The following is a 27,259-nucleotide window of genomic DNA, read 5'->3' as shown; positions in this document are numbered from 1 at the left end:
CTGTGGATGGACACACACACACACACACACACACATATATATATATATATATATATATATATATATATATATATATATATATATATATATATAGACAAGAGATCAGGTGTTAATTTGAAAATATACTTTGGAAAAAATTATTTGGAAACAGCCTCCCATTACTGCCCTAATATAATTCAACTTGTATTTCAATATTTTACTTATATCTTTATTTATCTATTTATTAATGTTTTAATTGATCTGTTTTGCTAATAACCGATCTCCTCTTTCTGTATTTCGAGTTAACTTCTGTTATTTCTTGTGAATAAACACCATAATATTCTTTAGAAACTTGAATTTCAAATCAGTGGCCCCTTTGGTGGGCCTGCTCCATATGAGTAGGGTTCGTGTTCTGAATAATAATAATAATAATAATGAATAATAATAATAATAATAATAATGAGAACCTGGAAATACTAGATGCCGAAGTAGCTCCAGGACTCATGCAAAAGAGTGTGCTCCCAGAAACAGCGCACATAGTGAGAAAAGTGATGGACTCCTAAGGAGGCAGGATGCAACCCAGAGGAATTCCACACTGTAAAAACCACCCCAGTCGATTTGGATGGCTATGATAGGCCAATAATAATAATAATATAATAATAATAATAATAATAATAATAATAATAATATGATCTAGTCATAAGTCGAGTACATTTATTACCCAAAATGTCTGGCTGTTCTGAAAGAAATGGATGGGGCTTATTTACTGAAAAGAAGGGAAAATTGACGTACTATCACTAGAGCAGACTGTAGGAAAAGCCGTGGGAGGTAAATAGACCAAGAGAGACTTGGCTGAAAGTAACGAAAGTAGGAGAGGAGTGCTGGTATAAGGCAGACATTTTATGTAGCAGTTTATTGAAGCTCTCAGCATCCCGCCAGGTTCCCTTTTAGGCTCCCGTTGTTATTAATTGATCGATTGATTGTTATCACTCTTGGCTTTTATCTCTCTCTATCCCTTTTTAGTTTTCTGAAAAGAAAACTATTGTTCCGACTTTGGCTGTCCGTCCGCAATTTTTCTGTCCGCCCTCAGATCTCAAACATTACTGAGGCTAGAGGGCTGCAAATTGGTATGCTGATCATCCACCTTTCAATCATCAAACATACAAAATTACAGCCCTCTAGCCTCGACAGTTTTGATTTTATTTAAGGTTAAATTTTGCCATAATCGTGCGTCTGGCAACGATATAGTCCAGGACACCACCAGGCCGCAGCTGTCGTACAGCATTATACCGAGACCACCGAAAGACATATCTATTTTCGGGTGCCTTGATTATAAGATATACAGAAAACTCGACAGCGTTTTTTACCTTTTTTGTGTGTGTCTCTTGTTTATAGTTGGCCTTCTGGTAATCACTGACTTCAAGACAACGATCTGTAAGGGTGGAAATATTGCCTGTGGAAATCCCTGAAGAGGGAATTTTTTGTGAAGTGATCAAATCAGGAGTTTTATTCTAAATATGACCGAAATTGTAATTTGAAAGTCTGGTCCCAAATAAATAAATAAATAAATAAATAAATAAATAGATAAATAAATAAATAGACAAATAAATGAATAAATAGACGAACAATTAGGTAATTAAATAAATGAATAAATAAATAATTAAATAAATGAATAAATAAATAAACAAGTGAATAAATAGATAAGAAAAGTCTGAAGGTACAAAAACCTACTCGGACTTCTAAAAGTACAATACCCACAAGATAAGTGTGTTGTTGCACGAATGAAATGCCGGGGAGAAGAAGAAGAAGAAGAAGAAGAAGAAGAAGAAGAAGAAAGGAATGTAATAAGGAGAAGTATAACAATAATTTATAACCATAACAACGACAGTAGTCAGAAAGGAACTCCACATTGAATAAATTCCAATGAAAAGGATACAATTCGACAAATTAAACGGACGAACCCTCTCGTTATCTCTTTCTATCTAAAACAGATCAAGAGAATACTAAATCGTTCTATTTCTACGTTTGACGTTGGAGGGCCCTGTATTCTCACTGTATTCAAAGAAGCACTGTATTGAAACTGCAGCCTTGGGACGTTCGAGTACCGTGCAACAATGGCCAATGTCTCTCCACATTCCTCAGTTGATGTTCTAGTATGACCATGTCTGTTTATTTGATTCAATTTACCTGAAGTTTCTTTGTTGATTTAATGTCTGCACTTGTGCCTTGGCTGTCAGTTTGTTTATTGTTATTCATTTGTTTGTAACCATGGTTTTTTTTATTAGATTTGTCTATCTTTTTTATATGGCATTTCTGCTTTGTTTTGTCAATCTTAGAAAATAGAAATTTTTTAAAGATTACATCTTGTTTCTTATATATATAGGTTGTATATTTCTATACTATAAAGAGCAATTAATTATGGATAAAATTACACATGAATATGTTACATTAATACTGTATATAGTTGAGTGTACGTGTATAAAGTCAATACAGTACTACTACTACTACTACTACTACTACTACTACTACTACTACTACTACTACTACTAATAATAATAATAATAATAATAATAATAATAATAATAATAATAATAATAATAATGATAATAATAATAATTATTATTATTGTTATTAAAAACTTGAATACTATATAAGATAGGTATTTTTCTTATGGATAATAATAATAATAATAATAATAATAATAATAATAATAAACAACTCGAACAATTAACAAGACAAGTATTTCTTTCTCTGGATGACTTTGGCAATTATTATTATTATTATTATTATTATTATTATTATTATTATTATTATTATTATGGTAAAAGACCCTCTTTTAGGCAAATACTATCAAAGAATATGGATTAATCCTGCCATTCTCTTTATTATTATTATTATTATTATTATTTTTTTTTTTTTTTTTTTTTTTTTTGCTCTATCACAGTCCTCCAATTCGACTGGGTGGTATTTATAGTGTGGGGTTCCGGGTTGCATCCTGCCTCCTTAGGAGTCCATCACTTTTCTTACTATGTGTGCCGTTTCTAGGATCACACTCTTCTGCATGAGTCCTGGAGCTACTTCAGCCTCTAGTTTTTCTAGATTCCTTTTCAGGGATCTTGGGATCGTGCCTAGTGCTCCTATGATTATGGGTACGATTTCCACTGGCATATCCCATATCCTTCTTATTTCTATTTTCAGATCTTGATACTTATCCATTTTTTCCCTCTCTTTCTCTTCAACTCTGGTGTCCCATGGTATTGCGACATCAATGAGTGATACTTTCTTCTCGACTTTGTCAATCAATGTCACGTCTGGTCTGTTTGCACGTATCACCCTATCCGTTCTGATACCATAGTCCCAGAGGATCTTTGCCTGATCGTTTTCTATCACTCCCTCAGGTTGGTGCTCGTACCACTTATTACTGCAAGGTAGCTGATGTTTCTTGCACAGGCTCCAGTGGAGGGCTTTTGCCACTGAATCATGCCTCTTTTTGTACTGGTTCTGTGCAAGTGCCGGGCATTCACTTGCTATGTGGTTTATGGTTTCATTTTTCGTATTGCACTTCCTACATATGGGAGAGATGTTATTTCCGTCTATCGTACTTTGAACATATCTGGTTCTTAGGGCCTGATCTTGTGCCGCTGTTATCATTCCTTCAGTTTCCTTCTTGAGCTCTCCCCTCTGTAGCCATTGCCAATTGTCATCGCTGGCTAGTTCTTTAGTCTGTCTCATGTATTGTCCGTGCATTGGTTTGTTGTGCCAGTCCTCTGTTCTTTCTGTCTTTCTCCTGTCTCTGTATACTTCTGGGTCTTCGTCTACTTTTATTAGTCCTTCTTCCCATGCACTCTTTAGCCACTCGTCTTCACTGGTTTTCAGATATTGCCCCAGTGCTCTGTTTTCGATGTTGACGCAGTCCTCTATACTTAGTAGTCCTCTCCCTCCTTCCTTTCGTGTTATGTATAGTCTGTCCGTATTTGCTCTTGGGTGTAGTGCTTTGTGTATTGTCATTTGTTTCCTGGTTTTCTGATCAATGCTGCGGAGTTCTGCCTTCGTCCATTCCACTATTCCTGCGCTGTATCTGATTACTGGCACTGCCCATGTGTTTATGGCTTTTATCATATTTCCGGCGTTGAGTTTTGACTTGAGTATCGCCTTGAGTCTCTGCATATATTCTTTCCTGATGGTGTCCTTCATCTCTTGGTGTTTTATATCTCCTCCTTCCATTATTCCCAGGTATTTGTATCCTGTCTCATCTATGTGTTTGATGTTGCTCCCATCTGGTAGCTTTATCCCTTCAGTTCTCGTTACTTTGCTTATTTGTATGTTGACTAAGGCGCATTTTTCTATTCCAAACTCCATCCTGATGTCCCCAGATACAATCCTTACAGTCTGGATTAGGGTATCTATTTCCTTGATGCTCTTACCATACAGCTTGATGTCGTCCATGAACATCAGATGGTTGATTTTGTTGCCTCTTTTCTTGAGTTGGTACCCGGCATCCATCTTCTGTAGTACTTTAGTCATGGGAATCATGGCTACTACGAAGAGTAGTGGGGACAGTGAGTCGCCCTGGAAGATCCCTCTCCTGATATTAACCTCTGCTAGTCTTATTCCAGAGCTTGTAAGTATTGTATTCCAGTTGCGCATTGTATTTTTGAGGAAGCTGATGGTATTTTCCTCTGCCCCATATATTTTCAGGCATTCTATTAGCCATGTGTGTGGTATCATGTCGAAGGCTTTCTTATAGTCTATCCATGCCATGCTTAGGTTGGTTTTCCTTCTCCTACTGTTCTTCATTACATTATTATTATTATTATTATTATTATTATTATTATTATTATTATTATTATTATTATTATTATTATTATTATTATTATTATTATTATTATTTGCGTACCAACCAACAGCAATACTATAATAAACAATTACACAAATCAAAAAAATAAAATGAACATCCAAAATGCTAAACAACAAAGCAGGAAGAATTTTGCCTACGTTTCATTTTGAAGGGTTTTTCCGCGCTCCCTCTGTCGTGACAAACACGCATCCAGCGGGGACGTACCTCCCGTGGAGCAGAGAAAATTAGCCTTTACATGAATAGTGAATTGCGTAATATGATACAGTAGGGGTAACATAATCAACTTATGTTTTCAGCGTTTAACTGACTATCCAATACCAGGGTCCTCAGAGGAGTCCCAGAGAATGTTAGTGCTTGTAGTGTGATTGTGAATTGCATTGCCTTGATTGTTTCTTTGCCAAACAACTGACTATCACAGAACAGTAAATCAACTTATCTTTCCCGTAACTAATTACCCAATATCAGGATCATCGTAAGAATAGTCCCGGAGGGTATTAGTGCTTGTGGTCTGATTGTGAATTGGTCAAATCAGCCGGATCAAATAATTCCTATTGTCTTCTGAACCATTTACTATCACAGATCATAGATTAACTTATTTATTCTGTGTTTAACTAATTAAATGATATCAAGATACTCGTAAGAATAGTTCTAGAGAGCATTAAAGCTTATGGTGTGATTGCAAATTGACAATATCAGCACTATCGAATAGCTGTTATTGTTCCTTTGCCAAACAACTGACTATCACACAACAGTAAATCGACTTATTTTTTCTGTAACTAATTACCCAATATCAGGATCATCGTAAGAATAGTCCAAGAGTAATTATTAGTGCTTGTGGTGGGATTCTAAATTGGCTGAATCGGCAAGATCGAATAATTTCTATTGTCCCTCTTGCAAACCAGTGACCACCACACAGCAGTAAATAAACTTATTTCTTCATTGTTTAACTAACTAGTTTATGTAAGGACACACCTCAGAATAGTTCCATTAGCGTATTATTTCCCATGATGTGAATGCAAATTGGCTAAATTAGCACAATCGAATAACTGTTATTGTCCCTCTGCCAAACCAGTGACCATCACACAACAGTAAATCAACTTATTTTTTCAGTTTTTTACTAATTAATTCATGTGAGGGCACACCTAAGAATAGTTCCAGAGAGTGTTAGTGCTCATGGTGTGAATGAAAAAAATTGGCTGAATCAGCCGGATCGAATAATTTCCATTGTCTCTCTTCTAAACCATTTACTGTCACACAACAGTAAATCAAGTTATTGATTCAGTATTGACTAATTAATGAATATAGTGCTCATGATGTGATTGGAAATTGGGTAAATCAGCAAGATCGAATCTTTTTTTTTTGTCTATCTTCCAAACGACTGATTATCACACAATAGTAATTCATAGTGACCATGTTGCATGAATTTACAATACATTGCAATTATAGAAAATTAATAGATTTTCTCCAGTTCTCAGGATTCCTGGACGACCATCAATGAAAAGATAAGATGTTGCAGCTCTCAATAAACACACTGGGCCTCCTGTTGCTCGTCTGTGCAGGTAAGTTCAAGTTTATTCCGAGATTTACGATTTTTTTAAAGTTTAGACCTTTCCGTATTTTTAAGAGAGAAAAAATTTAATATTTTGGTTTAAGTTGTTTAAGGAATTGAATTAACGATCATATTATTATCGATGAAAAAAATTAACAATTAACTAATTTCTCTTTCTTTCATCTTACTATCCTTAATCCTCTTCTAATAACTGATTCATAGTGCAACTGCTTTGAGGTTTTCCTCCTGTTACGCCTTTCAAACCTTCTCCTGTCAAGTTCCGTTTCAGCGCTGAATGACCTCATAGGCCCCAGTGCTTGGCCTTTGGCCTAAATGCTATATATTCAGTTTAATTCATTCCTGGATTTAACTGGAAGACTGATTGATTAAATCAGGTAAGAGTTGTCGTTCAGTCTACCCTCCCACAAAAAAAAAAAAAAAAAAAAAAAAAAAAAAAAAAAAAAAAAAAAAATTCAAAGATACCTCAAGTTGAATATTAGTCGCTAACAAAACCGTTTTCCGCCCCGCGGACAGGGTCGTGTGAACGCGGCCTCTTCTTTCAGCCGGACAACCTCCCCACGACGGAGTCTCTGGCGATCCTCCCTCTGAACGTCGGCGAGGGCGACGTTCAGCAACCCATCTCGAACATCTCCGTCTGCCTGCGCCTCAGAGTGCATCACTTCAGGGAGAAGACGTACGTCTTTTCTTATGCCACGTCAAACAAGGACAACAACGAGCTGAATATGGGACTGAGTGAGTTTGTTTGTTTGTTTGTTGTTTATCCTTTGCTCTGAGGGATCGCCTTTTAGTTTTCTTCAAAACTACTGGGGCTAGAGGGCTGCAAATGGGTACGTTGGTCATCCACCCTCCAGTCATCAAGTATACCGAATTGCAGCTCTCTAGCCTCAGTAGTTTTGATCTTATTGAAGGTTAAAGTTACCCATAATCGTGCTTCTGGCGACGATATAAGATAGGCCACCACCGGCCTTAGGATAAGTTTAACGGGCCGGGGCTCATACAGCACTATACCAAGACGACCTAAAGATAGATATATTATTAGTGGCTTTGATTATGCGCTGTACAGAAAACTCGATTGCGCATTTTTTACGTGTTTACATCAGTACTTAATCACTATCAAAAACAATATATCCCTTTTCACGTTAATATTTCATCACTATCTTAAAACAGTAATATCTCCCTTTTTGCATTAGTACCTCATCAATATAAAAAAAACATCTCCTTTATCACATTAGTACTTCAGCACTATCCAAAACAATATCTCCCCTATCACAGTATTGAATCACTATCAAAAACAATATCTCCATTATCACATTAATACTGAATCACTATCAAAACCAATATCTCCCCTATCATATTAGTACTTAATCGCTATTTAAAACAATATCTCCCTTACCACATTAATACCTAGTCACTATCAAAACTTAATCACTATCAAAAACAATGTCTCCCTTATCACATTAGTACTTAATCACCATGTAAAACAATCTCTCCCTTGTCACATTAATAGTTCATCACTATCAAAAACAATATCTCCCTATTGACATCACACAGACAAAATAGACTAAAATAACATTCCGTAGCGTCATTCCTTTTCGAAGATAACGATTGATTTTTCCTCTTCTTTATATTTTTCATGACAGTGGAATGTCACACAAATATTAAGCAACTCCTGTCATCCTAAAGTCTTGCGTAACAGTAGTTGTCCGTTGTTTACAATGCTGTTTTCGTCTGTTACGCTACGAAGCGCTCATGCACGTCGACGTTCACGAATAGCTTCGAGCGTTCCGTTGATATATATATATATATATATATATATATATATATATATATATATATATATATATATACACACACACATATATATATATATATATACATATAGATATATATGTATATATATATATATATATATATATATATATATATATATATATATATTCTCTTATACCAAATAATATTCGAATCTTCGAATTTTGCTATTCAAAGTATCTCCGTAATAATAATAATAATAATAATAATAATAATAATAATAATAATAATAATAATAATAATAGTAAGAAAAGAGATGGACTCCTAAGGAAGCAGGATGCAACCCGGAACCCCACACTACAAATACCACCCAGTCGAACTGGAGGACTGTGATAGACAAAAAAAAAAAAAAAAAAAAAAAAAAAAAAAAAAAATTGATTGTTCAAATACCTTGTTTTTTTTTTGTTTTTTTTTTTTTCATGAATTTTACCGATAGTCTTATTCCGGGATTCCTTCCCACCTTCTGTGTTCCTTGAGTTCTATAACCCTCTTATTTATGAGGTATCAGGCATTATTCTTATTTACTTTTTGCCTTTCTTTCACTGTTTACATCATAGTACCGTTGCGTGTCCCGACGGTCTTCTTATGTTGATGCTCTTTTAACGGTGAAATATTTGCAACCATTATTATTATAATTATTTGAAGGTAGGAGACCCTCTCTCAAACATGTTTGGTTAAAGAGGATGGCAACATCAGTGGAATTGATTTTATATATATGATCTTTTTAATTCTTCTTATTATTTTCTTCTCATCAGGGCTGATATTTGCTAATAGCTGCCGATGTTCATATTCTGGTTAAGGAGATATCTTCAAAAATATTAACTTATTGATATAATAACTAAAAGTGACGTATGGTCGCCTTAGAATTTAAATGGCCAATGAAAACTCAGCTCTGAAAAGACAGAGCACCCGGGACACAATAAATATCGTCGAACGACCCCATTCCAATCAGTTTAAGCTCACCCATCCTTGAAAATGAACCGAAGATACGGTTGGAAAAGTTGGAATTCCGCTACGCACTTAGACAACGTCCAGACTACAATTTGTAAACTCTACGGCAACCATACGCCACGTTTAGTTACCATGTCAATAAACTAAATATTATTATTATTATTATTATTGTTATTATTATTATTATTATTATTGTTGTTGTTGTTGTTTCTTAATTCCCAGATTTCACTCAATTCTCCCTCTTGTTTTGTGTTTATTCAGCATCATACAATTCTATTTACATTTTATTTTATATTTCACGCCCCCTTATTTTCAAAAACACATCCGTATAATGAATAACTTTAACAACCTTTTCCATGAAGTAATTTAGCTGCCTTCTTTTATCATTCCATTTGATAACACAAAATTTCAAGTATTTAGGTACAGAAGGACGTATAAACAATGGAAAACTGAAAGACACAGCCAAGTTGACATATGTAAATGGAAGAATATGCACTTGCATTTATCAAAATTAATTATTACTGCTTTAGTTCGTAAGCGACCGAGTAACCGAAATCTTACGTACAACGTCCGTAGAGTTTTCCAGATTGGCTGCCAGTAGTGCAGTGTCGCTTACTATAATCGAACAGTCTTATACGAGTAATATATATATATATATATATATATATATATATATATATATATATATATATATATATATATATATATATACTCTGACTTACTAAGCACACACTTTGGATAAAACAATATTTCGTCGAAAACAGCAGGCAAGGGCTCAGGCGTAGTCGTTGCATGAGCGAGCGAATGTTTCCCCCGAAGCAAAAAAAAAAAAAAAAAGTCTCATTTAGAATTCCTAACGTGATCTTTGCTTCCAAGGCTAATGGTGTAGAGCTGCTTTCAACATCTAAACCCATTTCTTTTGACTTATTACAGTTTCCAGGGAGCTATGAATGTTATGGTTAATACATTATGCAGTAGTATTCCTTTTAAGGTCACTTTTGAAGACTTTTCCTTTGTCATTTTGTACTTAGTTTTTTTTCGCAGCAATCAGCTTGGTTTTACTATCAATTCGCACACAGGCTAAGCAATGATGATTCCTGTTTGAATATTGAATTGTCATACATACGTATCTGAGTTGGCTAAACGAAAGGAGTATTTTATCGAAAAAAAGTCTTTTGTTGTACGATATACCACCAATCAATTTGAGTGAATTTGATGTGACTTAAATCCTTTTGTGTCCAACATATGTGCTAATATGGCACTTTCCTTGGATTCTTGTAAATTCTTGCCATAAAGCAGAATGATTGTTTTGTAACTGAAATTATACAAAACCCTAACAAACTGGATGGGAGTTGACAAATATCCTCAAAGATATAAGTTTCTCTACTGTAGAATACTTCATTATCTTGCAACATTTGGCAGGAATAATTTCCCTTTTGTATACAATCTTGCAACATTTGGCAACTGTGCCTCGTTCAAGAACGAGTCACCATTCCGTATGGTATAGTTGACTAACACTTCCAGACAGACGGTTCCCATCCCTGAAAATATTTATTGTTCGCCATGTTACGGGGAATTTAAATATGCATTAGCCACAAATGAAGACAACGTAACATTCCTCACTGATAGTTCTTTGTTTATGCATTTGCTATACCTGGTAATGACCGTGGTCTGATTTTCACCTTAATGCAGGACATTCCTGTGTCTGCCATGATGTCGCTATGTAGTGCCATCTCATTTTACCGAGTAGAGGGATTGCTGAAAACAGTTCAAATTTATTTCTTTGTTTACCATCTTTTAAAACTTATTTACTTCTTTGTTCATTGATTTCACTGTTCAGCAAAGTATCCAAAAGACATTAGTTCACATTTGAACTGATCTGAGGAATAATTCTTTATGAATACAGTAGGTATCATACGAGATTGGTTCAGAATATTGACCTGTCGGATTTACTACTTCAACTCAATTCTAACTTTATTATCAAGTTCAGCGCCCCCCCCCCTTTTTTTTCCTAAACAGAACTTGAGAATGAATAAACTACACATCCGTGCATGAATCTCATATCTAGAAAGATGACATGACAGACAATTTTCTTCATGTGTAGGAAAGGGTGCTATGCACGATGCGCGATAATTTCCCCAGATTGACAGTCATTCACTCGCAATTAAGTGGAGAGAAGGCAAATCGTCAGTACAAACGCAACTGGACAATAAATCATGCATAAGCATTTAAGGTTGCTGCTATAAAATGTAAAATACCTTTATTATAGTCACATCTGGCATGACAGTAGTTTCCGAGTGTTAGTGTCTTTAAAAAGAACCAGAAAGCTATTGTGCTCTTTAACAACATAATTATTGCCAGATAGCGCTACAATGAACAGACTTAGTAAATGCCAGATAGCCGCTATTTCGAAAAATAGAGATGAATCTCTACAAGGGTAACGCTGCTGAAGTAGCCATTGCTTTTAATAGAATATATTATTATTGTCATCATTATTATTATTCAGCTGAAGCACATTTATAGCAAACCATATATAACAAATCTTGACCTGATTTCACCTTCAGAGAAGGAACAAAATGGCGGACAGACAAATGACAGACGAAACTAGAAAGCAAAAAACCGAATCTAAAAACCTTCAAGTCAAAGTAGGTAGATCTCCGTCTCCCGTACGAGCGAACGAATCCCTTCTTACAAATGACATACTTACTGACGGGCGTACCGCGGACCCCCGCTCCCCTTGGACAGACGCATCTATACGTGCGTGGGCGTCCGTACCGTATAAACTAATTACAAGACGCCAGGCGAAAGGTGAGGTTTGGGGTTGGGTGGCGGGGGTGGGGGACAGGGCTGATTGTTGCGTAGACTTATTGCTTCTATGAATAATGCATCTCGTCGTGCTCAGGCGATTGGATATGTGTGCATTTGCAATCGTGGCGTGAAAACCGAGACGTACGTTTTGTATGTGCCTTCCTTACCCGCGTATCTAAATAGACGTATGACATTTACTAGGAGCAAGAAGTTCTTATGGCCGCTTGGCTAATGTATTCTCTCTCTCTCTCTCTCTCTCTCTCTCTCTCTCTCTCTCTCTCTCTCTCTCTCTCTCAAGTTTTTATGTATAAATTTATGATTAATGTATGCATATATGCCTATATTTACGAAGAATATATATAAATAATACATAAAAAAATGACTGAAAATTCTGTCAAAGAACTGATTTTATTGATATTTTGAAGATGACGTCAGTTCCTTCATACAAAATCGTCAAGAGAGAGAGAGAGAGAGAGAGAGAGAGAGAGAGAGAGAGAGAGAGAGAGAGAGAGAGAGAGAGAGAGAGAGAGTCTTGTTACTCGGGTCCAGGATCGTACAGCAGGAACCGCCACTTGTGATTACGCTTAATTCTCCCCATTTTTTTGTAAGAAGAAGAAGAAGAAGAAGTAGAAGGTAGAAGAAGAAGGAGTAGAAGAAGAAGAAGAAAAAGAAGTAGAAGAAGTAGACGAAGTAGAAGTAGAAGGTAAAAGAAGTTGAAGTAGAAGAAGAAGAAGTAGAGGAAGAAGAAGAAAAGTAGAGGAAGTAGAAATAGAAGAAGAAGAAGAAGAAGAAGAAGAAGAAGAAGACGAAGAAGTAGAAGGTAGAAGAAGTAGAAAAATAAGAAAAATGAGACGAAGAAGTAGAAGAAGACGAAGAAGAAGAAGTGAATCGTGGAAAACGAAAAGAATGATAATAAGTCGAAAGAAGAGGAAAAAGAAGGATAAAAAAGATGGAATGGAGGAAACAGAAGAGTGAGAATAACATGAGAAAAAGAGGAGGAGGAGAAGGAGTAGGAGAAAGGAAATAAGTTGAATAAAGAATAACAAAATAAGAGAAGGAGAAGTAGAAAACAAGAGAATAAGGAAAATAAACTCAATGCAGGTGAAACAAAACGATAAAAAAAAGCAGTGGAGAAAATAGAAGACCAAGAATAACGAGAGAGAGAGAGAGAGAGAGAGAGAGAGAGAGAGCAACGAACGAATGAGACTAAACAAGGGAGAACGGAAATAAGAGCAGAAGAAGAAGAAGAAGAAGAAGAAGAAGAAGAGAGAAGTTCATTATCTTTGCTCCTATCCGTGACGACGTAAATAATGTCTTGGGTAAACAACGGTCAGTAATTGTCATAAAGGTGCTGTTATTAACGGTAATGATGTTAGATTGATTTAATGGGGATTAAATGGAGATCAATGCGTATGTACGTATACATACATACATACATATGTATATGTATATATGTATATATATATAAATATTATTATTCAGATGAACCTCTCGTCGTGTGGAACAAGACCACAGGGCCTCTGTCTTGAAATTCAAGGTTATTATTATTATTATTATTATTATTATTATTATTATTATTATTATTATTATTATTATTATTCTTATTATTATCGGACTATGAACCCTATTCATAAGGAACAAGCCCATCACACAGGGGTCATTAGCTTAAAATTCAAGTTGCCAAAGAATATGGCATTCATTTGAAATTAACGACAGAAGGAAAGAGGAAAGAAGAGGTCTGCTGTTAGAAATAAAAATAAATAAATAAATAGCCAACTGTGTGTGAGGGCACAAAGGAACCTCTGGAACAGAGAAATTCGACAGCGAGGCACAGCGACCCTTACAGAAATCATTACAGAAGTCTCACTATAGGACTATACTCTGTTTTTTTTTTCCATCTGTCCACCCGCCTGTGGTGTTTGCATATGGTAACACTACGTCCCAGGCTTTAAATAGTTACTCTATGTGTAAGTTTTAGGTAAATAAAAGGATATCTGGCTGTACATTTGCAACTGAAAAGTGTTTTAATAATTTACTCTATGCGAATTACACCGTTAATATTCTAAATAGGATATTATTTAAAGCCCGGGACGCTGTGTTACCATGCGCAAACACCACAGGCGGATGGACAGATGGAAAAAAACAGAGTATAGAGAGCTTCTTGAAAGACGAGACATTATATGTCATTGCTTCACCTACAACGTTTTCGTGACCTCATTCAATTACCGAGAACTATTTAGTGTTGTTTCTCGAGAAACACGTAGCTATAAGGTCATTGCCACACGCTGCTGACCCATGGCATGTCATTCGGTTATAAATACCCCGTTCGGGAAAGTTATGCAAGTATATAATAACCCTGCAGGGTTATAATAACTGTGAGGGTTATGTAATGAGCACTTACGAAAGATGGCCTCCGGCCGATGTTGTTGTTGACTTATTTATTTAGTGTTTGCTGATGTGATCTCTCTCTCTCTCTCTCTCTCTCTCTCTCTCTCTCTCTCTCTCATGAAGCTAAGATAGAATTTTAACAGCCCCGACTGGTACCTTAGATTTAAAGACAGTGTGTCATAATTCTAAAGACGATATGTCATCATATTTAAGTTTAAAGACAACTTGTCATCAAATTCATAGATTGAATTAAATTTTAAAGACAACAATTCATCAAATTTAAATTTATATTTAAATATAGTATGTCATCAACCTTAAAAACTTAAATTTAAATATATGTTATAAATTCATCAAATTTAAGTTTAAATTCATCGACAATATGTCATCAAATTTATAAATTAAAATTTAAGTATATGTCATAAATTTAAAGACAAATGTTCATCAAACTTGAATTTAAATTTAAAGACCATATATTATAAATTCAAAGACAATATGACATCAAATTTAAACTTAAAGAAAATTTAAAGACAACATCTCATCAAATTTAAATCTAGATATACATCATATATTTTACGACAATACGTCATAAATTCGAACACATTTGCGTCATAAATTTAAAAGACAATATGTCACCAAATTTCAGTTTAAAGACAGAAATAGTCCACAAGAAGAAAGTGTCTTGATTAGGAGAATGATTAGCAACCCACACCACGTAAAAAAAAAAAAAAAACTTAGGGGTGACCAACCAGGTGAAGATTAATAGCGATAATTGCATATAAAAAAAAAATCATTACAAATCGCCACTGGCAGGAACCAGCCCATCACACTAGCTGGTCCTGAGTGAACTGCTGACTATTAACTACTTGTACCTCCATCACTGAAACGGACAATAGTTAATTGATCGGAAAATTGATCTGATGAAATATACATCCCTTAAGCATAGATTGACATGGACACATGCGCTGCTATATGGGATATATATTCCGTGAACTAATTAAGACTTCAAGTCATTTTAACTATTCATAGAAGTAATAGAACGCAAGATACAGTATGCATGTATACGTATGCATGACCAAACGTGCGTGAAGGAAGTATATTCTATCGGGTATTGTTTAAACAAAGCGAATAGATATAATGTAGAAAAACTGACGAGTCACGGCCATTCACAATTGCAACATTCCACAAACACACTATTAAGTAGAATGTCCAGTGACTAAGGAAACAACTTAACGACTCTTACAAACTTACGCCGTAATGACAATGAATAAACAATGGCGCCATGAATATGCCAAACTTCTTTCTCTCAATTATGTAGAATTAGTATCACATACGATTGCAAGGGAGAAATTACGTAAGTTGCAGACACGCAAAGGACGTGGTTGGTAAATTGCTATTAGGCGTTGCCTAAGGCTTGCATTACGAGCAAGCAGAAATGATTAGCTACTGGGAGTGCTTGTGGGAAGCAAGAGGAGAGGTTGGTAGTGTAGACTTGCGTATTCTGGTTGTTTTTCGGTCTCAATGTGACCCTATTCTCTCTCTCGTCTCTGTCTGTCTTTCTCTCTCCTACTTTGTCAATAATGATCTCTCTCTCTCTCTCTCCGTCTGTTTCTCTCTCCTCTGCTTGGTAAATAATGGTGTCTCTCCCTCGTCTCTGTCTGTCTCTCTTCTACTTTTTCAATAATGGTTGCTCTCTCTCTCTCGTCTTCGTCTGTCTGTCTCTCTTCTTTGTCAATAATGGTCTCTCTCTCGTTCAAAAAAAGAAGAAGAAGAAGAAAAAGGTAGATCTCCGTGCAGTGATAAATTATTTCGTGCCTGGCGTCCATTAAAATATAGGAGGCCATTATTATTATTATGAACAACGGAAGGAAACAGAATAATGTAGGAAAAAATCCGGGTGATTTTTCCTACAACCGTAACAGTAGTATAGTGGTTATCATTTTGATTAACCTCTATCCAACTCCTTCAACTTAGCCACGCCCTCAGTTTCCACCCATCTCCTCTCAGAGATCGCCGAAGCCTTTATAGCCTTGGGCGGAAGCTACTACATGGGCGCCAAGGATCTGACCCTCGTCCCAGGGGAGTGGTATCATGTCTGCTTTGCGGCCAGCAGCGAAGAACTGCGCATCTATGTCAATGGGTGGGTTCGCTTTTGTTTTGTCAGTGGGCGAGCTGGCTTGAGGGACTGCTGTTTTTTTTCTTATGTCTATGGGTGATTTTTAAGCTACTAATTTAAGTAGAGACTGTTTTTCATGCAAAGACATACTTATTATTTCTGTAAATTTGTAAGTTAGGTTTTTATGTCAATGGATGAGTCAGTAATTTCGAGAAAGATGGGGCCCAAATGCTTAAACTTAGTTGCCAAAGCTTTCTAAATCCCCAAACCAATTATTACAAGCGAACACTGCCCACTATTAAATCTCCTTAGCCTAATGAGGAATCAGTCACTGATAATCCTGCATGTTTTTAAATATTTAATGTCACTTGACTATACAGGAAGTACAAAAAGAAGTTGTTGGTCAGTTGCTACACATGGCCGGTTACATGAATATTGGCGATTCTTCTCTCTAAACAAACACCTCCCAAACTTACTACTTCACACAGTTACTTAAGTAATGATTCTTATTCTAAGAACACATCACCCACGATGGGTTGATAACCATTCCTTATTTCCTCCAGAGAAGTCAACAAGATACACGACATCTCGCCCAGGAAGATCCTACTGAACGCATCCCTGGTGTTGGGCCAAGAAACCGACCAAGTCCTGGCTGGATATCAGGAACAGCAGAGCTTCTCAGGAATAGTCACTGATTTCAAGTAAGGGAATTAGTTAGACATTGCCTTAATTAAGTGCCGACATAAAGGGTTTTATTAGTTCATTCGACTTCCAGAGAACTTGAGAGACGAAGCCTCGGTAGGCAAGACTTGTCAAGGCAAACTTAGTACTAGCGTAAGGTTATACTCTGTTTTTTTTTTTTTTTTCCATCTGTCCGTCCGCCTGTGGTGTTTTCGCATGGTAACACTGCGTCCCGGTCTTTAAATAGTTACGCTATGTGTACGTTTTAGGTAAATAAAAGGATGTCTGGGTGTCCATTTGCAACTGAAAAGTGTTTTAATAATTTACTGAATGCGAATTACACCGTTAATATTCGAAATAGGATATTATTCAAAGCCCGGGACACAGTGTTACCATGCGCAAACACCACAGACGAATGGACAGTTGGAAGAAAACAGAGTGTAGGTAAGATGACTCAAGTCAGTGTTTTGCATTTCCAGCAAAACAGCACCCAATGAAAGCAGTTTCTCCAGTGATTTGATCTCGCTACTAAAAAGCTCATGGATATTTTCTCTTCATTTCCAGTTATTCGTACTCTTCATGGACACAGGCAGAGGTCATTGATACTTCGAGGAAATATATGACATGATTCACACAATCATAGGCCTAATTTTGTTGAATATGTTTAACATACAACTTGGTTGATCGTCAAACCGATTGTGATTGATGAGTCAACCGATCTTTTAGTTTCATTCATTATTCATAAGATGATAATATACTGGTCAAACGGGAGACTGATTTCCTGGTTCCTAAGCGCTCATTCCACAAACACAGTTGCGGACACACTACACTATATATGTGAGGTGCAAAGCTTTATTCTCTCACCTTCACTTTACTCATTTTTTTTATAACTTAACTTTACTTTATGTTCCTTCAAAATGTTTAATTCATGTCTATCATCCTCTTCTACAACAATAGTAACCCGAATGTCGATTTCAGTAGTTTGTTTATAAGTTCTTCTTCTGCAACCTTAGTGTTTTGAATTCATGCCACCTTTGGACACCATAAGTCACACCAAAATTATGAAAGATGACGGTCCCCTTTTAACATAGCCACGGGGCACCAAACACACACACCTCCATGATACGAAAGAAACGAAGAAAAATTGACCAACAGCATTTATTTATCAGCCTCTACAGTCGCACCCTGATGGAGGAGGAAGTGCAGAATCAATTCAGGTGTGAAGAATTCGACGAAGGGGACTTGGTAGCTTGGTCCTCGACAACCTGGCAAATATTCGGCAGCGTGGAGGAAATTACTGTCGGAAAAGAGGACTACTGCAACTCAAGGTGAATTCGGTTACGTCCACTCAATAAATATTAGACTGAATACCTTTGTTTTATATTTATAGACCTATATCTAAAGTAATGTACTTATTTGCATCCACACAATAATTATTTTTTTCATATACCATTTTATTTTTTTTATGTGAAGTTATTCGGTCCTACTATAGTAGGCAGTCTACTTAGGTGATCAAATGTGTATCACCGTGTTTAGTATTTAATCAAATATGATTAAGTGCACTTAGGCTAGAAATAAACACGGCGAAACAGCGTAGAAACACGCAAGTAGGCCGCCTGCTGTGGTAGCACCAATTATCCTATATAATATACACCACATACAACAGTTTATTGTATTAGGCATGATATCCTGTTCTCGCACTAACTAGCTTGGTGGCTGGTACGGAGGATCGAAAGATATCAACACCATTTCTGTGTGGTGATAGAAAACGGGAAGAGGGTGAGGTTTGCGATCTCATTCCTCGTGAAAACAGGATTTTCCCTGCCACCTGGGGCTGTTCTTACCTATTTCCATTCTGTGTCTTTTATATTATTTATTTTGTGTTACACCTTATTTATCCAATTTTTTTCATTTATTATACATAACGGATGTTCATCTACATGGTCTCCCCTTTGTTGTCCGTCTGTCTGTCTTCATGTAAACAAAATATCTCGAAACGTATTAGAGGATTTTGATGAAATCATGTTGTACGGTGGTGACCCTTGAACTAAAGAAGAAGAGTCGGCCAAGATTTTACAATGGATCCGGACAAAGATGTCTACTTTCACCCTGCACTTCAAGATTTCCTATTATTCCATCCATTCTCCCTCCCTTTCAGCAAGCAAGTCACCCTCTTCCCCGAGCGGCGGTCGTTCGCCGACGCCATCCAGTGGTGCGCCAATCAGAAGGCAAAGATCAACGTCCCCCGAAGTTCCGCGGAAAACGTGGATCTCTACAACGCCTCCAGGGCCTTCCAGTCCATCTGTCAGCCTCCGAACCACGCCACCGTGTACCTCTGGCTAGGAGCCACGGACGAGGAGGAGAATGACAAATTCACGGACTTGGAGGTATACTTTTTCAATTGTCAACGTGTGGTGGCTGAGTGAGAAATGAGAAATATTACTTTAAGGTTGTTTTGTTTATTTTTTAATTTGTTGTTAGTTAGGGATCAAGCATATAACGATTTACGATTATTATTAAGGATACTAGACCAACCGTTAGGTGTCTGTCTCTATACTTTGTTTTTTTCCATCTGTCCATCCACCTGTGGTGTTTTTGTATGGTAACACTGCGTCCCGGGCTTTAAATAGTTATGGTATGTGCAAGTTTTAGGTAAATAAAAGGATATCTGGGTGTACATTTGCAACTGAAAAGTGTTTTAATAATTTACTGTATGCGAAGTACACCGTTAATATTCGAAATAGGATATTATTATTGTTGTTGAATGTAAGCTGAATGTAACTATCAAAAGCCCGGGACGCAGTGTTACCATACGGAAACACCACAGGCGGATGGACAGATGGAAAAAAAACAGAGTATAGTCAAGTATGTGAACGTAGGTAAATCATAGGTGATTGAATATAAAGACCACCAGCCTTCACGTAATTACCGAGGTCTCAGGCATGAAGGTAATATACAGCAATAAGCTGCTGTACGAATGAATACAAACAAATACCGCTTCACTTGTCCAGGGCAACCCACTGACGTACGAAAACTTCAGCTTCAAGAAGTCGTCCAAATCCCAGCATTGCCTTGGCATGATGATTCCTCCGAATGCTGGCAAATGGGACGACGTCAAATGCTCGTCTACGTACCAGTTCTGCGTCTCCTGTGAGGAACCAGTGCCTACCGTGTACAAGATGAGGGGCCTCTGCGAAAGCGACGATCAAGCGATACTGTTTCGACTGAGCCCCGAGGATGGGAAAAGGACTTCCTTTAGGTATGTATCTACGTAAGTCAGCTGGTGGGCGACTTGAGTCTCATGATGCTTGGGTGTTTCGCGTTGAGTTAAGGATACAGGAATTTTAGGGTAGGATATTTGTGATTTATTTATTAGAATGAAATTGTAAAAATAGATAATGTGCATGTTAAACAATACAGAAAAAAAATATCTCTATTAAAATATAGCGTATTTACTTTAGTTTTCATTGGTAAAACAACGCTCTGTTTGGCCGTAGATTTTAGCATGCACTCCGATAAGCTGTAGGTCGGATCACGCCTTGTTTTTTTTAATGCCTTGGTTAAAATGAATAACACCACCTCGCCCCTCTGGTACGGTTACCAGTTTGTATATAGTATGGGCCCTTTAGGGATAAATCTAATAAAAACATAAATAAAAGACGGTTAATATCATAAAAAAGAAAGACATAAACAAATGAAAAACAAGGCAGTAGATATCCCTGTCGGCGAATGACGACAACCAGGTCGCGGTAGTATTCAGGTTTACCAATGTCTTCATATTCTTCCATTATGCAGTAGGATCTTGATTTAATATTGACCAGAGAGCTGTTTTATCCTTATATCAGCATCCCTAATCCGATTTTCAAGTCAACTGTTCCGTGAATCTGAAAACACTGCGTTATATAAACGTGACAACTTATTCTTTAGGTTTTGGTCACATTTGTAAGTCAGAATTTTGAAATGCTGTTAATGGAATCAGGTTTATAGAGCCATTTAATCTATTTGTTTAAAAAAATTAGTATAAAATATGAACAGGAAAGTCTGTTGAGTATTATTGCCTTTTGCTCCGTGTTATTTATGACGATGTTTTATTTTCCAGACTTAATGAAAAATGAAAGTTCTCTTTTAACTTGTTTTGCCATTGTTCCCACATCGAATTTTGTAAAGATTATTCACAGCCATTATTATGCAGAGTCAGCATATCTGACAGTCACTATTATTATTATTATTATTATTATTATTATTATTATTATTATTATTATTATTATTATTATTATTATTATTATTATTATTATTGGTTGCAGGTCCACAATAATATCGCATGTGAAGTATAAAGTCTTTAATAGACAATAAAAGCTTTCGAACCTTATACTAGGTTCATCCTCAGTCAAGTGAACATTATGACTTTAGAAATCTGTCGAAGTAAACTTCTGAACAGGACAATTCAACAATGACGAACGCAGACGGAGGAAGCGCTCAACAGCCCAACTAGGTAATACCGTTGTTGATGTTCGAATCCCTGTTTGCTAATCTGCTGGAACGTCTTGTGGGCTGTGATGATACTGCATGGTGTTCCCTTGGCGGTGCGGCTGCAACATTGCTGGACGTCACGTCCCCCGTGCTGTAATCCGTCTGAGGAAGGAGAGCAGAAGAGGGGGCAGCAACAGGCAGAGGAAACACAGAGCTTGTCTTAAAATTAAAATTTTTAACAAAGTTTTTAAGAATGTAAAAGTTGACTAATGGGTCTTCCCCAACAAACGACTTGTTACCATAAAAAGCTTCTAAGTTTATGGCGGCGCCTTTGTTATTTTTAAAAATTGTGTTAGATCCATCCCAATTCGGTCTATGGTTGTTCTTAAAAGCATGGGAGACTATCGCATTGTTCTGTGCATGAAGTGCATATGCTCGTTTGTGTTCCCCTAATCGGGTGGGTAGTCCTCTTCACTTTCCCCAAAATATTTCTCCTTACAGTCATGACAGGGGATTTCGTAAACTCCCGAAATGAAAGTATTCTTACCGTTATTGTTGTTTCTAATTAGTTTATGGCTAATCGTGTTTGGGTATGTGAAAACGATTTTAGTGTCTTTCTGGCTATTGTTAGCATAGTTACATAATTTGTCGAGGTTGGGATTAAATTGGAGGGGTAAGAATCGATTGGGTTTTCCCTTGGGGTTGTTAACAGGACGATAAAAGGCTTTCTTAGCTCGCGAAGTGGCTTTGTCAATAAAATGATCGGGGTATCTTAGTCCTCTGAAGGTTGATCGTATGTGCTGAATTTCTAAATTTAAATTCTGTGTATCTCAAATCAACCAACTCAGAAAGTTACATATATTTTTATTCATTCCATTCCAATAACATTAAGAGCAATGCAATAATGAACTTTACCCTACGTGCGTTTAAAATATGCGACCCGGAGTTTGTCGATGGAGAAATTCAGCACATACGATTAACCTTCAGAGGACTAAGATACCCCGATCATTTTATTGACAAAGCCACTTCGCGAGCTAAGAAAGCATTTTATCGTCCTGTTAACAACCCCAAGGAAAAACCCAACAGATTCTTATCCCTCCCATTTAATCCTAACCTCGACAAATTATGTAACTCTGCTAACAATAGCCAGAAAGACACTAAAATCGTTTTCAAATACCCAAACACGATTAGCCATAAACTAATTAGAAGCAACAATAACGGTAAGAATACTATCATTCCGGGAGTTTACGAAATCCCCTGTCATGACTGTGAGGAGAAATATTTTGGGGAAAGTGAAGAGGACTACCCACCCGATTAGGGGAACACAAACGAGCATATGCACTTCATGCACAGAACAATGCGATAGTCTCCCATGCTTTTAAGAACAACCATAGACAGAATTGGGATGGATCTAACGCAATTTTTAAAAATAACAATGTCCAAACAAGAAGACTAGTTGAAGGGGCCGATATAAACTTAGAAGATTTTTATGGTAACAAGTTGTTTGTTGGGGAAGACCCATTAGTCAACTTTTACTTTCTTAAAAACTTTGTTAAAAATTTTAATTTTAAGACAAGCTCTGTGTTTCCTCTGCCTGTTGCTGCCCCCTCTTCTGCTCTCCTTCATCAGACGGATTACAGCACGGGGGACGTGACGTCCAGCAATGTTGCAGCCGCACCGCCAAGGGAACACCATGCAGCATCATCACAGCCCACAAGACATTCCAGCAGAATAGCAAACAGGGATTCGAACATCAACAACGGAATTACCTAGTTGGGCTGTTGAGCGCTTCCTCCATCTGCGTTCGTCATTTTGGAATTGTCCTGTTCAGAAGTTTACTTCGACGGACTTTTAAAGTCATAATGTTCACTTGACTGAGGATGAACCTAGTATAAGGTTCGAAAGCTTTTATTGTCTATTAAAGACTTTATACTTCACATGCGATATTATTGTGGACCTGCCACCATTGTCATCATTTTCGACACTGAAAATTGTGCCCATTATTATTATTATTAAGAAATTCACAGTTTCGTGAAAACAAATTGTTAAAAAATATCCGCAATTATATATTAAAAATATATATCTATGTAAAAATATAGAACAAAGACTTTCGAACACCTGAACGGTGTTCCTCATCAGTGAAACGTGAAGAAGTTAGTTTCCTCACGGAGAGCATCTAAAAAGGTAGGCGGGGCGAGAAAATAACAGCCCATCATCGAAGTGCTGGTTCGTGTGTTAAGTAATCCCAAACTCAACAGGCAGTTGCGCCAACCTCCTCGATCTCCGAACCTGTGAAGTTGCTCCTGCTTGCACTGCATAGGTGCCATAGTCGGAAACATCCACAGGGACGTCGGCTATCTGGAGAGAGAGAGAGAGAGGGAAAGAGGAAGCAGAGCATCAGGGTTTACATGGTCAATGTCAGTTTTAATATTAAAATCTTTTGAGTATTGCCTGGCAATGAAACTGTTTATAAAAGGGTCTTCATTTGTAAACGTGTTTCATTGCCAGGCAATACCCTAAAGATTTTAATATTAAAACTGACGTTGACCATGTGAACCCTGATGCTCTGCTTCCTCTTCCCCTCTCTCTCTCCAGATAGCCGACTTCCCTGTGGATGTTCCCGACTATGGCACCTATGCAGTGCAAGCAGGAGCATCTAAACAGGTTCGGAGATCGAGGAGGTTGGCGCAACTGCCTGTTGAGTTTGGGATTACTTAACACACGAACCAGCACTTCGATGATGGGCTGTTATTTTCTCGCTCCGCCCAATTTTTTAGATGCCCTTCGGGAGGAAACTATCCTCTTCATTACATTTTAACGTTTCACTGATGAGGAACACCGTTCGGGTGTTCGAAAGTCTTTGTTCTATATTTTTACATAGAAATATATTTTTAATATATAATTGTGGATATTTTTAACTATTATTATTATTATTATTATTATTATTATTATTATTATTATTATTATTATTATTATTATTCAGAGGCTTTACAAAATTCGACCTCCGATTCGACGAAGAGAACAGTACCTGGACGTTGACAGACATGTGGACTAAAGAACTGATAGCGACGTACTTCGCCTACGATGCCTCTTATCCCCTGGGGACTCACACCTGGACGTTGGCCACTGACTATTACGTCTGTGGCAAGCCGAAAGGTGAGTGGTGTTTCTCAGCGATGTAGACACATGCTTCTTAAATACAGTTGGCAATAACCGAGCCTCGTTTTTTTTTTAACTGTGGAGAGACCAACAAGGCTTTGACTAACGAATTTACCAATGCAAATTTTAAGGGTTTTAGCGTTGAATTGTAAGTTTGATCTTCCTCGAGAGTTCTCTTGAGATGGTAACTCAAAGATAGGTAACTGGAAAACTGGATACCTGATTGTCTAAATAATGTCTTGGAATGCTGAACCTGCCCCAGCGCTCGGCTTTGTAGCCAATTTTTCATCAGTCAAATCAAATTAGTCTTAGTACTCCTCCCCTCACTGTATATGTAAGTGTTCGTTCTTTCTGACTTGAAGGGCAGAATCACCACTCCTTCACTTAGCTCTTTGGGACTTAAGGCGACCTATTGCTGCTCACAATAAACTAATAAATTACACTGGAAGCCTCAGAAATGCTTTATTTTTAAATAGCACAGGCAAAATAAATCTTCTTTTAAGTCTTCTTTTAATCTCACCCTGTCATATGAACCTAGGGATGTCGTGATGGAGGGATTTGCATATATCTGTGTAGCAAACATGTCTTTTCAACCCAGGTGTACAAAGACGACTAATTGTCCGTAATTACACAGATATTACAGGAGAACATTATAATTAATCCGGGCATTCCACTGAGGGGTTAGAGATGTGTATTTCTGGTGATAGAAGTTCACTCTCGACACGGTTCGGAAGTCACGTAAAGCCGTTGGTCCCGTTGCTGAATAACCACTGGTTCCATGCAACGTAAAACACCATATAAACAAACAAACATTATATTTAATCATTCGTAAATAAAGGAAAGGACCTGGAGTAGTAAACTATGGTATATTTGGCATAATTAGTTTACCTGGGTTATGTATCTCTATCATGCGATTGTTAGTGATGAAGATATTTATCAGGCAGAGTCAAATTTAATCTTTTCTGTATTCGTTCTCGATTCCTCACACCATTGGACAGCGGAATAGTCTCCCTGGGGATGTCGTGTCATTGGAACTTCAGAAGTTGAATCCAATGCGCCTTACTATCCTGATGCTATTCTCTTTGCGTTTTAATACATTTTTGTTTATTAATTTATTTTTTCTTTTTAATATGTGAGATGTCTTCTTTTCTGTATCTCCTTTTACCTTCTCTTACTTCCTAATGAGCACCATATTTTATTTGGAGGCTAGAGTTTCAAGTCAGTGGCCCCTTTGGTGGGCTTGTTCCATATGAATAGGGTTCTCTATCTACTGATTAATAATAATAATAATAATAATAATAATAATATAATAACAAATAATAATAATAATAATAAATAATAATAATAATAATAATAAGACTAAGAAGCAAGAAAACAAGGGAGGAACTCAACGAGAAATAAAAAGTACAAGAGAGGGGACTAAACAACACAATAGAAGATGTAAAACAGAGGCTTAAGGCCAAAGCACATAAGATCCAACGGTACATGAACAGGAAAAAGGGATACCAACAGAACAAACTATTCGGAACCAACCAGAAAAGACTATACAGCCAACTAAGAGGGGAAGACAACCACCCAGAAATTCCTGAAGCCGAACCAAGTAAGAGACTCTGAGAAAACATATGGAGCAATCCTGTATCACACAACAAACATGCAACATGGCTCCAGGAAGTCAAGGAAGAAGAAACAGGGAGAATAAAACAAAGATTCACAGAGATCACGACAGACACAGTCAGACACCAACTAATAAAATGCCAAACTGGAAAGCCCCAGGTCCCAAAGAAGTCCATGGATACTGGTTCAAAAACTTCAAGGCCCTACACCCACGAATAGCAGAACAACTCCAGCATTGTATCACAAATCACCATGCACCAAAATGGATGACCACAGGAAGAACATCCTTAGTCCAGAAAGACAAGAGTAAGGGAAATATAGCCAGTAACTACAGGCCTATCACCTGCCTACCCATAATGTGGAAGTTACTAATAGGTATCATCAGCGAAAGGCTATACAATTACCTAGAGGAGACAAACACCATCCCCCACCAACAGAAAGGCTGCAGAAGGAAGTGTAGGGGCACAAAAGACCAGCTCCTGATAGACAAAATGGTAATGAAGAGCAGTAGGAGAAGGAAAACCAACCTAACCATGGCATGTATAGACTATAAGAAAACCTTCGACATGATACCACACACATGGCAAATAGAATGCCTGAAAATATTTGGGGCAGAGGAAAACACCATCAGCTTCCTCAAAAATACAATGCGCAACTGGAATACAATACTTTCAAGCTCTGGAATAAGACTAGCAGAGGTTAATATCAAGAGAGGTATCTTCCAGGGCGACTCACTGTCCCCACCACTCTTCGTAGTAGCCATGATTCCCATGACAAAAGTACTGCAGAAGATGGATGCTGAATACCAACTCAAGAAAAGAGGCAACAGAATTAACCATCTGATGTTCATGGACGACAT

General features: G+C 37.1%; 2 protein-coding genes across 2 annotated transcripts in view; both read left to right on the top strand.

The window, feature by feature from the left end:
* Nucleotides 1–27,259, top strand: part of LOC135209113 (uncharacterized) — a 330,064-nt gene that overhangs the window by 137,408 nt on the left and 165,397 nt on the right. The window lies entirely within an intron of this gene.
* The window catches only part of LOC135208955 (uncharacterized), a 45,424-nt gene that overhangs the window by 10,633 nt on the left and 7,532 nt on the right, over nt 1–27,259 (top strand). The window contains exons 2-9 of the mRNA XM_064241510.1: nt 6,306–6,396; nt 6,921–7,139; nt 16,368–16,500; nt 17,040–17,177; nt 18,327–18,485; nt 19,316–19,544; nt 20,169–20,416; nt 24,611–24,783. Coding sequence (XP_064097580.1) covers nt 6,345–6,396; nt 6,921–7,139; nt 16,368–16,500; nt 17,040–17,177; nt 18,327–18,485; nt 19,316–19,544; nt 20,169–20,416; nt 24,611–24,783 — 1,351 coding nt within the window. The 5' untranslated portion in view covers nt 6,306–6,344. The remainder of the gene's footprint in view (nt 1–6,305; nt 6,397–6,920; nt 7,140–16,367; nt 16,501–17,039; nt 17,178–18,326; nt 18,486–19,315; nt 19,545–20,168; nt 20,417–24,610; nt 24,784–27,259) is intronic.

Source organism: Macrobrachium nipponense, chromosome 37, assembly GCF_015104395.2.
Source record: "Macrobrachium nipponense isolate FS-2020 chromosome 37, ASM1510439v2, whole genome shotgun sequence".
NCBI lineage: Eukaryota > Metazoa > Arthropoda > Malacostraca > Decapoda > Palaemonidae > Macrobrachium > Macrobrachium nipponense.
This window is presented reverse-complemented; position numbering and strand designations above follow the sequence as displayed.